The sequence below is a fragment of the Accipiter gentilis genome, chromosome 2 (assembly GCF_929443795.1).
Source record: "Accipiter gentilis chromosome 2, bAccGen1.1, whole genome shotgun sequence".
Taxonomy (NCBI): domain Eukaryota; kingdom Metazoa; phylum Chordata; class Aves; order Accipitriformes; family Accipitridae; genus Astur; species Astur gentilis.
The window spans coordinates 33219243-33237196 of NC_064881.1; the positions used below are offsets into that span (position 1 = coordinate 33219243).

General features: G+C 38.1%; 1 protein-coding gene across 50 annotated transcripts in view; it reads left to right on the top strand.

Moving 5' to 3' along the window:
- Positions 1-17954, top strand: part of RIMS2 (regulating synaptic membrane exocytosis 2) — a 489705-nt gene that overhangs the window by 431157 nt on the left and 40594 nt on the right. For 47 of the 50 annotated variants that reach the window (XM_049817916.1, XM_049817521.1, XM_049817538.1 and 44 more), the window contains one exon: positions 1378-1619. In XM_049817916.1, the coding sequence (XP_049673873.1) occupies positions 1378-1619 (242 nt within the window). The remainder of the gene's footprint in view (positions 1-1377; positions 1620-17954) is intronic. The other 3 variants (XM_049817778.1, XM_049817563.1, XM_049817573.1) reach the window with 2 other exon arrangements.

Sequence of the window (17954 nt, forward strand, 5' to 3'; positions counted from 1 at the left end):
TTGCTTTTGAGGGCACTGCATTAACTCCATAGATAAGTTTTGTGTGAGAGAACATGTATTAAAAAGCCTTCATAAAGAAGCAATTCAACCTTCCTTTTTTGAAATAGATTCAGGCCATTATAGGTAAGGGGAAAGGAGTGTGGCCGTACCCACTAAAATTTACTCTAGAGCCATTTGCTGAGCAGTAAAGCTCTAAGAATAGCCTTGTCATGTTTTTGAAAATCTGTTTAAAAAGCAAAAATATTCTTTGTTAGTCTATATGCTGGTGACTTAACACAAAAATAATTTCCCCTGGTTTCCAGAAATATTGCACTGTTTTGTGATTGTCTAACACTGTATCTAGTGGGGACTTTTTAGTGAGATGCACTGTACTGAACAGAATAATAAAGATCTAAGGTCTGTGCAAGAACTACACTGAAATAGAAATAGTATCTATGTATTCTCAGGCCCACATGCTCCAGAGTTTCCAGGTCTGGATGTTTGTCCAGACACCTATCAGTTAGATGTCAGGGCAAGATTTGGATAGGTACTGCTGTCATGAGTGTAGATTGTCATTTCTGTGCAAAGGAAAGGTCCCTTAGCCTGGACCACTGGGACATCAGGTCCCCCTGGGGGAGGTTGTGAAATGCTGCAGCAGATAATTTAGACGCAGCCATGAAGAGCATGCAGAAACAGTCTATAAATAAGTACAAAAGGTATATTAGAATTAAAATCCATTTATCAGTAGTGATGATCTAATTCACACAGCAGCCAAGTGTTGTATGAAATACATATATCATATATGTATTTGTTGCTGAAGAGGGAGCAAAAAAACTATGGCTGTTCATTACTATGGAATTTCGTCAAAAACATAGGATGACTGAGCTAAACCAGATTACTGAAAACATCCTTGAAATGTCTGGATGTTTAGAAACCAAAGTTAGGCTTCAGACTGATATCCTTTCATTCCGCTCAGTAATGAATCAAGTATCTGTTTCCTGGAGGAATATAGATTATTTGTGTGCATGTATGTGAGAAGAGGGGCAGAAAACTGATTGCAGAACTTAAATTTCCCTAGCAAAAAATGTATATGTGGTATACCGATGTATTAATTCTTTTATATGCTTTTGCTGGTAATGTATTTTAAGACAATTAATAAATAAAAGCTTATTATTTAAAACAAAATTTTGATGAGTCAAGTATGTTCACAGGAGATCAAACAGGAAGCTAGAATTAAAATTGCTCCTTTTTACCTCTCAAAAACCAAACCCTACCTGTGTGAATTAGCTGCTTTTACCCTCTAGTCTCCCAAAACCTTCCATCTGAAACCTGTCCTTTTCTGTCTTCCCCTTTTTACTCTTCTTTGTCTGCGCTGTTTATCCATCCACTGGCTGACAGTGTCTTTACATCCAAAATGCAAAGCAGACAGATGGGCGCCTCAGGAAACAACATGACTAAGAGCACCAGCATCAGCGGGGACATGTACACACTGGAGAAGAACGATGGCAGCCAGTCGGACACAGCGGTGGGCACTGTTGGTGGTGGTGGCAAAAAGAGACGCTCCAGCATCGGGGCAAAGATGGTCGCCATCGTGGGTCTCTCGCGAAAAAGCCGTAGCACGTCACAACTCAGCCAAACTGGTAGGAACTGGATTTTTTTCCTCCTCTCAAATTATCATTTAAATGTACCTAATATATATGTATTATGGTTTAACCATTTGGATATCCTGTTGAAGTTGCCTAATCAACAATATTCTACGGAATGAAGAAAAAGGTCAAACATCTTTTTTCTTTGGACATTTACTAAACTATTTTTTTTAGCAAAGTCCTTTTCAGGTTGGACTGAGGCTTTTATTTTCTGCTTGCTGGAACCTGCTTAATTCACTAATTCCTTGCTTCTCAGGACCCAACATGAGCTGCTGCACTTCTGTTTGGGGGAAATCCTTACTGCAAGTTTGTGAAGGGTTGCTGAAATGATGCAAAATTCCTTTGCTTTTGTCACAGATAGTGTTTGCATATTTCAATGTGTTGGTTTTTTTCACATTTGAACATGCAGCCTTATTTTGAAACAAAACAATTTTCCTGAACAAAATTGTATGTTATATTTTATTACTTTAGTACAACTGTTTTATTGATTTTTAATTAATTTCTTTTCAGCCTACAAGCTTATTCACCATCAGTATAAAATTTCCTCATTTCTGTTTCTCAGTTAAAATTTGATACTGATACATTCTACCCAGGAAAAATGGAGAGTTTTTCTTCTTTGATGCCTAAAGCATTTAAAATCTTATGCACTTTTTTTCTATTCCTCCTATTTCAGGGAAAATCCATATAATGCACTCTGAAAAGCTCTCATTGTCAATTAAGGAAGCTGTATAGGATGAATGTATTTTACATGGAAAAAGACTACTTATATTTAAATGATATATATATAAAAAAAGTGCTTGAGCAATTTATAGTTATGCACATATATATTTATATATTTCAAGGTGTATACGTAAGATATATTGTATATTCAGTATTTAGCAAAACTGTTGTAACATTGTCATGTGGTTCAGCGTAAGTTTATAGTGTTCATCTGTGTGTGGTCCCGTCTGAAGGTCTCCATTGTGCTAACCACCATTCAAACATTGATAAGAGATTTTTTTCAGTTCTCTGGAAGGTTTGCAGTTTATAAGGTGAAACCAAAGTGATAAGGGTTTTAATGTACAAGTAAAGGGAGCAAAACAATGATTTGCAGTGTCAGAAATCGTGATAAATTTTGTAAGTGAACTTTTGTAGGATGGGGACTTAAAGTACCTGGGAAGAGTAGAAGTTAAAAGGGAAAGTAAGGGTAAGCAAGAGGGGTAACGTGCAGAAGAAGGAGGAGCAGAGAAAGAAAGCAGGGAGCTTGAGCGTGTGTCTTACTGAATGCGATATGAGACAAGACAATGAAGAAGAGAGGAAAGAACGTATATAGTGAAAGCTCTGAATATCATGCAGACACTGATGTAGACACATCAGTAGGCAAGTCTTTGCAGCAGTCTCCCGTTTTACCAACTCACTTGCGGGTTATGGAAATGGCAGTTTCATATATGTTTCTATTTTCTCTGAGTTCAAATGAACGCGAGGCAAAAGATGAAGTCATGTTTGTACAGATCTGGGAAGCGTCTGGTTGGGCAAGAAAAAAACTGGGCCACTTGTTCACCTAGAAATCTAGATTTTACTCATGTGATAGTACACAGGTATGTAACTGTCCTGATGTATTTGGATATCAAGTCAAATACAATGCACTACATTACTAGTTCTGATCTAACCTGGTCTCTCTTACCGTAAGAGATATTAAAGGAAGGATGTCAGCTCTTTGTATGCTGTTCAAGTATGTCTCACCAGCGCAGAGAATCTGTATTGTGTGCCTTGCCTAGATTTGATTTCAATACCATGCTGTCTCAGTTATTTGGGACTTTTAATCTGAAGTTTTCTCTCTGTGACATCCAGTCAGTTGCCCAACAGCTGATTAGATGCTCAAGCCAGGGACAAACGTGAAATGTAGCTCTCAAAAGTACTCAAGGTCTTTTGGCCCACTGATGGTGAAGGGGGCGTTTTGAAGAGCTCTTGAATCGGGAGCTGTATTTCAGCGTTGTTAGAAGCGCAGCAGAAAGCAAGGGAGCCTGCCCGGCGCTGGCCGGCAGCCCTTCTCCCTCGGCCGCTCCCCGGGAGAGGTCCGTGCTTGGCGCTGGCCCGTGCCTGGCCCCAACAGGAGCCGCCAGCGCACCTCCCGCTGCCGCCCTCTCACAAAGCCCCTCGTGTGTCGGTTGCCTGCGGGTGGTTTTGTGCAGCTCTCTCCTGCTGCCCGGTTCGACAGCGCTCCTTCCACATCGGGCTGCTCCTAACAGGACGCGCTTGTGCATCTCTCAAATAGTTGGGTCTTGCGGTAGGCAAGCCTGTGGGCACATGGCAGGCCCTGGGTGAAGGACGTGTATGGTGCCGTGTCTCCTGTGATATCAAGGCGATGGCCTGTTGGGTGGGTGAGGGTGAGGTCACGTCACGAAGAAGTGTCTTGCATGTCTTAAGCATCCGTCGGCGTATCTTAAAGAAAATATTATACGTGAACGCCGGGGGGTTAAAACTTGCACTTAATGTACCCAATGAATTTATAAACCTCCCTGGTTTGCCATCTCATCAGGTTCCTGTTTTCAGATGGTAAGTGCCTGCACAAGGAACGGTGTATCGGTGCAAGCATTGAGGCTGGGATCAAAACACTAATGTGCCATAGACATCCTGTAAGCACAGTTTTCTGGAACTGAGAGGCAGGGGAGACTCAGGTGGCAAGGCCTCGGTACTGCATAGAAACTGCTCCAAGTATGAAGGGTCCTTAGGTAGTTTCTGAAGAAATTATGTCATTCAATTGATCAGCTAAGTATCTCCTTACATACCAGGCTTGAAAAAGCGTACTGATATCATGAGTTAACAATAACACTTCTGTAGAAAGTTGTGCTCATATTTATAGCAACTAGACTTTTATAAACTGTGTGGTCATATGGAAGTCAGTGAAGAAATGCCTATCGGTATCTCTGAAACTTTTTTCAAGTGTTTTGTACAGCATAATTGTATTTTAGTGGTTTTCTTCATTCATATTTTATAAGTAAATCTATGCCAGAAGTTTTTTTGAAAGTAGGTCATCATAATTGCTTTCAGGACTGTGAATCAGGCTTACAATAAATGCCTTAAAAGGTCTGGTTTTACTGCCTTTTCAGATTAATTTTCTGTTATTTCTTGTCATTTGGCATAGTATTAAGAAATTGACACTCAAAATACATACAACGAAGTATTTTTTTATTCTGATTTGTAATTCTTTTAGCATATTCAGGTAGGAACAGTTATTTGGGTTTTTTGTGGGTAAAAGGTATGTTGATTTGTTGTTATAGGTGGGAATAAAAGGAGTAATTGTAGTAGTAGTAGTAGTAGTAATAAACAATAATAATAAAATTTATTACCTAGCAAAGGTATTTTGATTTCATTCAACTATGGCTACTGTATATTCTGTGTTGGAAGGCCTCCAGAGAGAACTGAATATATCTTAAATATGACAAAAACCTGAATAAGCAATGCTCTTTTCTCCTCAGACATATACATGCCTAGAAAATTGCTAATCCAGTAACTCCGTTGACCAAGCCCATCAAGGGTAATTTATGAGAGTAAAATAATAATTCAAGAAGTTGAAAAGATCTGACCTCATTAACATAGGCACTAGGAACTGATCTTTTCAGTTTATCATAGCAAGAGAATCCAAGTGTGTTCTCATATCCATTACATGAAAAGATCTTAAGTGGTGCTCTGTGGATCACTGTTGTTATGGGAAAAGAAAAAGCAGAAAAAATGCCAGTGTTAAGACCATGGGAATACAGAAAACCTGAATAAAAATAGATGAGACTCATTCTCTGGCTTCCATTTGGGCTTAAAGGAGAGTTGCAATTTATTTTTTAAATGTTCATACTCCTTTTAACAACGTGTATCACTGCTGTGATATTTCTTTGCTATTATTTGATTTAATGAAAATTTTAAGTGTGAGAATATACAGGATCAATATTTTGTGAACTGATTTGATTTATTTCAAAGCGACTTAAGAAAAAAAAAAGAGCATGGAAATTGCTGCAATTTCTTTAACCTTGAAATCAAGATAATGGTTGGATGACACAAAAGTAGTTTTACTTAAGGTAACTTTTACTTAAGAAAAGACGTTAGTAAAAGACAAGGTACTATGGAGTAGAGTGGCAAGTTAAATCAGAACTGATTTTAGCTCTGGTTCCTGTACCTTTTCAGTGTTACAACAAATAGCTAAAGGAATACTCCCTACACTTGAGTCAAGCAATCATTCCTAGAAGCTAACATTTGGTGGGTTAAAAAGAGTTTATGTTGTAACCTTCAGGTCCTGATTCCACAGGCATTCTTCCCAGTGGAAAAACTGGCTCTCTTTACAGAGGAAAATAAAATACAAAATGCAAATCCCAAGCAGCATCTTAATACTGTTTGCTTAGCTATTCATATCTGGAATGCAATCCTTTTCCTGATGGACAGCCCTGAGGGAGCTGGTGATCAAGCTTCCATACAGGTGCAGACCTGTAACTCTCAGTTATATTTAGATCTCCCCTTCAACTTACACGCACTGTCCTTGGCGTCTGGATACCTGGGCATCTTGACTTCCCTTATTTAGCTGACATTTCTCCTTTAGCTGACAAAATATTTTGTCTTTCTTTAGTTAGCCAAGACCTTTTGTGTTTGTAGGCTGAATAGATCTAAAAGCCTAAGGTGTTTAATTTATGTTTTCAAGACTTTTTTTAGAATCTGGACCACACCATGGACCATATATACTAAAACATTTCCTGTGTGTACATTCAGTCACTTGTACAGAGTCCAGCGCACTCTCAGAGAGTGAGCCCCATGACATCTTTGGGTATATGACCACAATAGATGGCATCTATGGAAATAGATGACTAAAAGCATGTAGCAACATGACTTGAGAGTGACCAGTGCAGTAAGGCCTGCAGAGAGGTGAAACTATGTGTTTGAATAGAAATAAACTGCCCTTGTGTGTCTCCGTAGAGCATTACTCCAAGGCATAGTGCTCTGGAGGGCCCAGCGCACCTGAACCTAGCAGATGGTGCTGGGGGTCAACTGACACTGCCTGAACTGCAGTTTCTCTGTGGCAGCATGTTGCTCCATGTAAGCTGATTACTCTTTCTAATAGGTGAATTGTCCCAAGATAAAAGTTGTAGGAAAGCATCAGAAAACTATTGGAAAACTATGCAAGGTCAACCAAGACATAGACAAGTATTAAATTCTATTAGAATCTCATTAGAACCAAAAAGCCTTTTTTTTTTTTTTTTTTTTTAATGACCAAGATAAAGGCTGTCTGTCCCTCCTTTAACAGGAAGACAAATTTTGGCAAGGTGCCATATGTGGCATGAAGTTATAGGGCTGTAAAAGTAGAGTTTGGGGACAGTGTGCCATGGTGTTCTGAGCTCTCTTAATATCCTTTATAATTTTGGTGGGGTTAAACTGTGGCACTATATTCTTGAAGTTATATTTCTGTGTAGAAAAAAAAAAAAAAACAAAGATCAGTTGATTCAGTGCAAATAAAATTATGATTGCCCTAGAGACAATTAAATAGCTTTCATCAAAAAGAGGCATTTCTATTTTAACAAATTCTGGAGAGGTCCAAAGGGTAACCCCAGTGAAACAAGGTTAAAGTATGTTGAAATTTTGATACTTGTAAGAGAAGTAGGTCTCTCAGAACAAAAAGCTTGAGTGGGATTTTGTTTTCTCTGTGAGAGTGTGTGTGTTAAAAACCAAATTTTGGATTCTATATGGTTTGTAGGGTGTTGAAACTACAGTCTAAGGTACTGTATTCATAAGTAGAATAGTCTTAGCTATGTCTGTCATGAACCAACCATGCAGCCTGTAGAGCAATTTCCTCAATTACTGGAATAATTGAAGGGAATCTGTTGGGAACATTAGTCTTGGTCTTGTACAGAATTTCACATTTCTCAATTCAAAGTTCCAATTTATATAAAAACCAGTCTTCTACCACACATAGAGTACGTATGTTTCCTATTAAAAAGATGATTAATCACTTCTAACAGTGGTAACTAAAGGAGAAACTACATTGATTGCCTTTCATTGTCTAAAATGGGATAGAATATGCTAAGCAAACAACTTACTGAACTAAAAGTGTATTTGTTTTCATAATATACATTACTATTTTCCATCCCTAGAATTAATTTATGTGGCCAAAATAGCACCTGAAATTATCACTCACTACTTTTAATCTGGCCATGTATTTTAATTTTTTTCAAATCACATATATAATTCAGGTGATTTGAAGCAAGCCATTTGTTTGGGGTTTTATTTCCTCTCCTATTTCAGAGGCAGATCGCTATAGTTAATAAATTGCTTTAATGTGTAGTATTATACTTGTATCAGTATTCTTGATGTATAATCTGATTTAGTTTCAAAATAAACCCATATTACATTGATAGAAATATAGGATTAGCAGTTGACAAGAGATTAAGGCCAATTTGTCTTACTGATTAGTTGAGAATTGTGACCTGAATACTCTACCAAAGAGAAAGTACCATTATAATAAATAAATTACCAGGAGCATTAATCAGCTTTTACTAAATAAACTCTGGAGAGTATGCTAATAAATAAATATACTCTAATTGCAAACTAAAAAGGCTGACTACACAGGCTCTTAAATGTATTTTACTAAGGTGATAGGTTTTTGGTTTTAAGTTGTTTTCTTCCACATGTAGGAAAAGAATAGGAAAGAAGATAAGGCAGTATAAAATTTATGCAACTCTCCTCAACAGATTTTCTGTAGAGGACATAGGCATGTATTTGAGTCCTTGTATTTTCATAAAGCTTCTGCGAGAGAAGGATGCACTGAAATGAAATATATAGGTGAGGTATCAGAACTGAACTCCAGGCAGTGCTAGCTATGATCTTATAGAAGTCCTCTGGAAGACACTTCTCACACGGAAAGTGTGGGATACACCTTATGCCATACATAAGCAGAAATTCCAGGCAGATGAGAAGGAAGTCCTGTGATGAGACTAGGAAGTAAGAATAAAAGGCTTAATTGTGGGATAAAATGTGCAGGTCATGTACACCAACTGAGCAGTACTGTCCCAGCCAAAAATTACTCCTTGAACTTCCTCTCTGTAATATGTAGTTACCAACTCAGCAAGATATACACCAGTGAGATTTCAAGCTAACTGTAGCAGAAGTAAAACTAAATCCCCTGGTTGTAGGCATTTATATGATTAAAAACATCTACTTTTATTTCAAAAAATGATTTTCTGTGCTGCCAACCCTTTCCTTAAAAAGCAACTTACTTCTATTACCACTTGATCTCATTAATAAGGGAAAAAAAGGAGAAAGCTACAAGTGAGATCAGAACGTTTAGCTTGACCTTCCACAATTTTTTTTTCTTTCCATAATTAGAGGTAAAAATAGAGAGAGAAATGTAGGGTGATCTTTCTTGGTAAGACTACTGCTAAACTATCTTTTCTTATTCAGAGCAGAAGAATTCTCATAAGATCCCTGCTAAAAAAAAAAATACACATCTCATCAAAAAACTTTAAAGCTGTTTTATTTCTATTTTCACAGTAAACAAGATTTGTTCTTTCTGTTGTTACATAATGAAAACCCATCACAGTCCTTCTGAATTAATTCAATCTGGAGAGCATTTCTTTTTTAGGCTATGTGAGAGCTAGTCAACGGACTAATTTAGGCTTTCCTTAAGAAAGTTTCAATTTGAAAACTCCTTTTGGGATTTTGTAATCTCTTAGTTAACATGTGATATAATATATGTGAATTTCTTGTTGGATATTCTGTGAAAGAGGGTTCTGACTTCATTCTACTGAAACTTGATAGCACAAAGAACTTTATAGGCCAATTCCATACTTCTACTCTGCCAATTACTGTTTTCAGTTTTTCTGAAATGTCTAGGATACTTATCTGTAGCGACAGTTCTGTGTATCTATGTAGTTTATACTTTAGGGAAGAACACTCAGTTGGGTTTTTTTCCAGTTGAAATATTTTTTCTAGTATTGTCAATTTTTTACATAGCCACCTCAATGACTACTGTTCATATTGTTCCAGAAGGATAATACTCATCTACATATTGCTCTATGAAATACCTTCACTAAATAACAATGTGTTGTGAAGGGAGATTTACTTTAGATCTCCGAAGGCCAGCCCCCAGAAAGAGGGCTTGTACTTCGCTCTTGGACAGTTATCAGAAGCATGGTTTTAACACCAAAAATAAATAAATATGACATTTATATTTACAGATTCATTGTGGCTGCATCTTTTTTTAATTTAACATTTCATAATAATACAGGATTTCCTTCCTTGTATTTAAATGGAATGCAATATTAAAAGTCCTTTAGCAAGTCATATCTCAATATTGAATTTAAGTCTTTAACACTACCCATGCTATCAGCAATACTATTAACACCCTTTTCATAAATGAAATTTTTTTTCCTAAGGATAGAAGGTAATTTATAAAATAATTACCTGAAAGTAAAATAGCCCCAAAAGTAAAGGTGATATTAGAGGAATGCTTTGCCAACTAATTCAGAACAGCCCTCTGGCCTCAACTGGTATGCAACCTATGTCAATGTTGCAGTATTAAAAAGTTCAGTTTTACTGCACTCCCATATTGCCCATTTCAGCTGGCTGTTGTATGCCTGTATTATAAGTAAGTGTAATCTGTGCTTTCCATAGGATAAAATGGGGAGGTAAACATTACAGTTCTGCTTTTAAACACCGCACAAGCTACACAGCTCACGGGAAATCATGCAGATACTGAGAATACAGTAGTGTGGGCTCTTCATACTTCTGGACTCTTTGTGCTGATGTCCCTCAAAATGAACCGGGATATGCCTCCCAGGCATCTCCAGACCATTTAGACTGGCTTTGTCTTCCATGGAAGAAGAAACTTACATGTGCCACTAACAGAAAACTCTTACAGGAGAAATGATATTAACGGCAGAGTAATTTATAATAAGCTAAGTGTACCAGTGATGAGTCACAGAAAATACACAAGCAACCATTGGATCAGGAAGCTGAACCCTCTACTCCCAAACAAATTACCCTAACCATTAGCCTACAGTCACAGCTCTCTTACCAATGCTTTATTTGGCCCATTGGGTCTTCCTTTTTTTCTTTTTTTTTGGGTGCTAGCAAAAACTTCAGTGTGCACAATAGTGTATGTCAGGTATGTGTCAGATGGTGTGTGCCAGGTAGTCTCCAAGAAAGTGGGAAATATTTGAGTCTTCTCCAGCAGGTGAGGGGCTCTGAACCCAGATCTCCCTCCATCACGGATACACCCTCTTAGTTGCAATATAAGAGAGAAATTCGGTTTCTGCTTCTCTAGAGATGTAATAAAAGAAAGCAGTGGCCAAAACTACATTTCTTGAGCCGAGTCCTGCGGCTGCAGTTTGTAAAGCTTACCAGATTTGTCCCTGAGGCAGAATGTGCAGGACCTGCGTTTTCTGAATGCTGATGTGTAGGATAGGGCCCTGCCATGTCCATGTTGGCAAGAGTCAGTAGCTTCTCAACATGCACAGAATTAAAAGTAGAGGGAAAATTAGGATTAAAAAAGCTGATTTGGGGGAACTTAGGCACCACTGGGGCTATGAGCAGGGGTTTTCAGGCTTATTTCTTTGGAATGAGATGCCAAATTCCTGTGCATTTTAGGCACTTGTATCCATTTTTAAACCATTTTTTATTCATATCTGACCTTTGCAGTCTGTATAGAGAAGTAAGACAAACATGGGGGAGGAGAAGAGAAGAACGGAAAAGAGAAGTTACCTGAGACCAGCAGAAGTCAATGGAGAGCCAGAATATAAGCCTAAAACTTGTCAAGTCCCTGTTGCATACTTTAGCAACACAGCAAAAAAAAAATCTGTGAGAATTTTTTTCTGTCCTTCTGAGTATACATTGTGCTTCTTAACTATGCTATTGGACAACTCAAGGTTATTTATTTTATTTTTTTTTTCCGATTTGATGAAGTAAACCACATCCTTATACTTAGCAATTACCAAATGCTTTGGCAATGGATAGTGAGGGTTTTGAAGACATCACAAGCTCATCTAAATTCAATGGAAACTTGAGAATCTAGTTCAAGGTGTGCATTGGTGAACTGTATATTTTTGCTAGAGGTTTTTTTATATTTTAGTAGTTTATGACTGAGGAATTCCTCCAAGATCTTTCTTCAGCGTCAGTACAGGTTCTGTTATTGTGTTGATTACTGCTTGAAAAAAGTGGTAGGATTTTCTTTAATACTGTAAGGCATACGTAAGTTCAGTTAAACTTTCTCTTCTGGCTCAGGGAATATATTAATAAGCAAAAAATTGTCATTGAGAACATGTCACAGAAGGAAGAAAACATGTAAGTTGTTCTCAAAACATTCCTAATAGAACATGTTTAGGAAATGGTGAATGATTCCTTAACAAAGGCAAAAATTTATTTTTTTCCTCATCAGCTAAATAATTTGTGTATGGTTCTTTGTGTATCTGCATAAGATGAACAGATCCTTTGGGAAGTATTTTCTTAGCAGTCCTACTTTTTATTGTAAAGTAATCAAAACAGTCTCCTTAACATTGGGAGGGGTGTTGTCTTTTTATACCTATTTTTAGGAGTTTTTCCTATGCTTGCAAGTGCTTGTATGAATGACATTGAATTTTTTTACTGTCATGATCTTTTCATTACAATGTGAAATGTTAAACTACATATGTGTCATGGTTTAATCCCAGGTGGCAATTAAGCACCACACAGCTGCTCACTCGCTTCCCCCCACAATGGGATGGGGGAGAGAATCGAGGGGGGGGAAAGCAAAACTCATGGGTTGAGATAAAGACAGTTTATTAGGACAGAAAAAGAAGGGAAAATAAATAAATAAATAAATAAATAAATAAGGGAATAGACAAAAGAAGCGATGCACACTACAATTGCTCACCACCTGCTGACCGATGCCCAGCCAATCCCCAAGCCAAGGTGCCCCCTGGCCAAATCCCCCCCGTTTATATACTGGGCGTGATGTCATATGGTATGGAATATCCCTGTGGCTCATCTGGGTCAGCTGTCCCGGCTGTGTCCCCTCCCATTTCCTTGTGCACCCCCAGCCTCCACTGGCAGGGCAGTATGAGAAGCTGAAAAGTCCTTGACATAGTATAAACACGGCTTAGCAACAACTAGAACATCAGTGTGTTATCGACATTGTTCTCATCCTAAAGCCAAAACACAGCACTATACCAGCTGCTAAGAAGAAAATTAACTTTATTCCAGCTGAAAGCAGGACAATATGTTATCTTACAGGAATTAAAACTCTGCTTCAAAAGTTACATTCAGATTTTATCCACTTTTGTAACTAATAGTACTCTAATATTTAGGTTTTGCCATTGTCTAGGTAGAATTTGATGCCAGCAAAGATTATTTTTAGCTCAGTCTATGAAATCACATTGAGACTTAATTGAAAATATTCACAGTAATAAGTACTCTTCTTGTTACTATTTGCTGCGGTAAGACCTGTCAAGAACAAATTTGTACTGTGAAGGAAAAATTACTTTCCCGTGATTACCTGAATTAATTAATAGTTATCAACATTACTGAGGTTTTTTATAAGGTGGCTATCTTAAGTATTTTTGAAAATGTAAAATTAATGCAATATTTTGTGTGAAACCAGCAGTGTGAAGGCAGTGCCGTATTTAACTAATATGAAGTGGAAAGGATAACATAGTAACACCTTACAAAATAAAATTGATTCTTATAGAAACTCTGTATCGTAGATGTTCTAAAATCTGTAAATTACATTTCTAGTAAGACAATATTCTACTGTTGTTTTAATACGGCATAAAATATGCTATGATACAGAACATCAGAAAAATTCTTTACAGATCTGTTTTAATAACTGAATTAATTTACTCATTGCTTTCTGAATTTTATCAGTTAACAAGTACTTTTTTGCAATAAGTATTCATATAAAACATTATGACTTGATTAAATGTTAACATTTTGTAATTTTGACATCACTTTTTAATATTTAATATTTTCAGTCATTTCAAGAGAGTGCAAGATTGGGTAATATTTTTGAAACCTAAAACTCACAGATTGGAATCATTATCTTGTGAAAATTCATGCATCCTGAAACGGTCTTCAAAACTAAAATAGGACTACTATTGAATTTGAAGGTCCAGTTAGACACATTGCCTGTGTTTCACCAAAATGTCCTTTTTCTTGAACAGGGCAAAGAACCTCTTCTCTCTGCTACAAGCTATATTTCCTTGTTATATCACTCTTTCTTTCTCAGTTAGATAGACCTCTCTGTTTCACAAGGACTACCAAGCTCCCTGCTGTTCTTGCGCATATCTGCAGAGCAGGCATTTCAGTTTGTTTCTTGGTGGAATTTGTAGGCAACTGAAAAGTTGTTTCAGTTCATGATCTCTATATAACATGAGTTGCATTACTTGACTGAAAAGTGAGCTCCCATCCAGAGGATGCAAATAAAATTGTTTTCTATGGATATGTGTAACTTGAAGGAAGAAAAAGGTTTAGGCAGACTTTGCCTCTTGTAAAGACATTCTGATTTTATTTTTGAGGTTGAATATTATTTATGGATGTTGGAAATTAGCTGCATACATGTGTTTGCTATTAAGCATATGAGTAGTTCCACTGAAGCGAGTGGTACATTGAGGGATACCAACCCTTACAAAGGGAGGGAAGACATGTGAATCCACTTTTGACACAAAAGCGATCCTGTTTTCTGCTCCAGCTCTCTTTCTTTGCTAGGACCACTAAAGGATGAGAACTAGAGAAATTCTCCAGCTGTCTTGCTGCTGCCATTACTACACTTTGTGCTTTAACATCACCATCTTATCAATAGCCTGTCATGTCTGCGTCAGTAAAGGGAGAGAAATGCCAAGAAGCACAGGAAATCACTTGCAGTTAAATAGGTGAAATACATAAAAGTCTGGAGAGAACTGTTCACTGTGCTGTTCCATCGGCTGCCCGGTGGCTAAAGACCATACTGCCATAGGAGTCAGCTTTAAAAGCACCACTTCTCAGCTAGCTAAGAGACTCCTCATATTCCATTAATGTACTGACAGAAGCCATGTGCCAGCGACCGGTACCCATTAGAGGTCAGGCTGCACGCTAATGAACGGATCAGTCAGTCCAGCGGCTTCCTTACAGAGAGGTCTGTATGTGCTCGGTGCACAGCAGAAGTCATTAACTTGCACGCCTTTTGCTATTCCATTTAAGCAAGTGCTTTCATGCAGCGTGTTGGCAGATTATAGGAATTGTTGAACAGAACCCCACTGGGAAAAGGATTCTTTGCAATTTTGAAATGAATTTTCTTAGATGGTCCAAGCTGGATCTTGGCTTTTGCCACCATGCTTGTCTCTTCTCAGTGGGGAGATGAATCTAAATATGTGCCAGTTTTGTCCATGTTGCATATTCTCAGCTCTCCTGGGTTGAGGAAGAAACTTTCTGTCATTTGATTTTACCTTGGTGCCATCCTATAGTCATCTGGCATTTGAAGATACACAGTACACGTGGAAACGAATCTGAAGGTCTGCTCCTGGAGAGACCTCTAAAGCTCTCAATCTTATGATCACTTAAGGTTACACCTGTACAGGTAAATAAAAAGACCAGGGTTTGTCTCTGGTTCTGAGAGGAAAATCTGGCTGATGTCCATATGGCTAACCTATCTTAAGCTTTTCTCAGAACAGGATCGCCTCATCCTTAAGATCTATTAGAATCCTCCCATGCCCGTGCTGTCTCCTGGATTGCTTTTTGGGAAAGCTCTGCTGGCTTGGGTCAAAACAGTGGCAAGAAGTGGGCTAAGAAATCACGAGGATGGTTATAAGTCAGTGTCCTGCCCCTGTAGACTTCGGTACTACAAATATAGCCTGAGAAAATTAGTTTCGTGCAGTCATCCCTCCATGATGGAGGATTTATTTGCCTGTGTGCACCCTCCATAATACCTCATAGTTTTATGATGCCTTGGCTAATTTCATCTACATTTCAATGAGCAGACCACAAAGATAATTAAATTCAGGAGGATAAGGTGGATGGCAGAGCAATGTGCTCAAAATACTTACCTGCATGTAAATCCTGCTGCAGCACATTAATTATTCTGAGTTTTATAGCTTTGCGTTACTTTTTTTTTTTTTTTTTTTTTTTTTAACATATATATAGATTTGTGGACAGGATAGAAGTGGCTGAAATCACAGCCAGTGATCACACAGGTAGAGCTGATTAAAATCCTTGAAATTATTTTCAATTTTGTTGGCATATCACCAAGAATTTTGTTCTCATCTGAAAATACTTTGTAGGTAGCTAATTAGCCATTTTTAGCTAAGTTGCATTCCTTCCCTTTAGCAGGGATCTGTGTTTTCTCCATCTCTCATCCTGAGTTACGGCATGTCTGTCCAGTGTCTAAATACCAGAGAAGTGAACACATTTTCTTGCTTATTTTGTTTTCAGTGCAGAGAGAGTTTGGATCTCACTGAAAGTAAGTAGCATTGACATGATAGCAGACATGAAAACAGTGACTTCCTAGGAATTTTCTAGATTCTAGGAAAAAGACTTGATAATTAAAAATATTAAGAAGAAACTATTCTATCAGTTCTTATGGAAACAGCGGCCCATAAGACTCTGGTCTTAAATCAGAATGAAAGGAAGGTACTGATATCATAGGATGATATTGATATCAAAGGAAGGTAGCAAGGTATATCTGACTAGCAAAACCACACAGATCCAGGATGAAGGGCTCAGCGTCTGCGGCTGGTAGCAGACAGCCTGCTGAGAAGATTTTCGTCAAAGATGAACCACAGACTGAGAGCAGAAGTGATTGGTGAGGAGGAACAACAGCAGGAGGCAGCAAGGCAGACTTCAGTGTGAGAGAAAGAGTCAAGAGGGGAGGGAAGTGGAGTATGGAGAAATTGAACAATTATGTCAGTGAAAGAAGGAGAAGGAGGCACACATAGGAGACGACTAAATGACAGCATGGGTCTGGCTGCAGGTTAGAGTGTGGGAATCAGGAACAAGGGAGTTAGAGGAAGAATAGCAGCTGGGGAAGCATATAGCAAAAGAGAAAAGCTTTTGTGAAGGAGAACTGTGTAGGACTGCTTGGAGTGACTAGGACAATCCTTCTGGGAAAGCAGAGTACATAAGCAACTCAGACAGAATTTTATTTTTTTTTTTCTTAGGTGTCATGCTTTCTTCTCCCCTGTTCCTTGTAATCCTTAATTAATTTTCTGCTACTGTTTGGGCTCAGTAATTATTTATTGTTAGTGTATCACCTGTGGGTTTCTAATATCGAACAGTTATAAAAGTGTTGTAGTTTCAATAAACAAAAATAGTAATTGAAAATCACTGCTTTATGGGGGACAGGAAATCAGATTATAGTGTCACAGGCCTGTCCTCAATGCAATAAACAAAAATAAGCCAGCTGTGTTAAATTTTCTATTTATTTTGAATTTAAAGTTTGTCTGGATTTTTACGTTCCCTTAAGATGCCTTTTAAGGTGCCTTTTTGAAGTACGTCTTTTGACTTGGTAATGAGAAGTAGAGGGAAAATGTCCAATTCTTTGGAAAAAATTTAGATCCAACAGTCTCAAAGAAAACAAGCCTGATTTAAATATGTTTGAGATGTGCACACTTCTGTCAAAGATACATGTATATAATATACACACATATATATTTTCTGTATAGATATTATTTTATTTCTACCTAACCAGTTGTTCTACAGATATCAGGGGCATTGGCACCTACACCTCTCCTCTCAACAATAATCTCACCTCCCTTACTCAGCATACTGCCGTTCTTGATCAAATCTCCTAAATCCCTGGAGCGCTCTCATCCCTCACCCCATCTCCTCCTAGTGGGAGGCAAGCTGTGCACATGGTGGCTGGCACAGTCCAACCTGAGCTCAGGCTCCTTCACAGGAGCTCTTAGCAGCCATTGGTTTTCATTAAACCTGTAGGAAACTAATACTTTTAAGATCTCTAGCTACTGTGGAACTCAAATGCAAATATTCCATAGGTTCAAAAATTAGCAAGGAGAAAAGAATGTCTGCATGGGCAGTCAGTGCAACCGTGTGAGAACCTTTTCCTTAGGAGATGTCTAGAAATTACACACTCGGCTTTCGTACCTGGCAGCTGCAGTTACCCTGTCAGGTTGCAGCACTCGGCGGGCTCTCGGTGCATCAGGACAGGATAATTAATATTGATGGTATACTTCAGTCCTGAAATGGAGCTTTTCTTATCCTCACTTCTCAGCCTGGGCTGAGCACAGAATTGTCAGCTAGATGTGTGAATTGGGTGGATGCTTGGTCACAAAGTTTGTTAGGTCTTTCTGAGGGATTACATTGTGAATTGGACTCTCGGTCAAATTTAAAGCCAAATCTATGTAAGTGAAGCTAGTA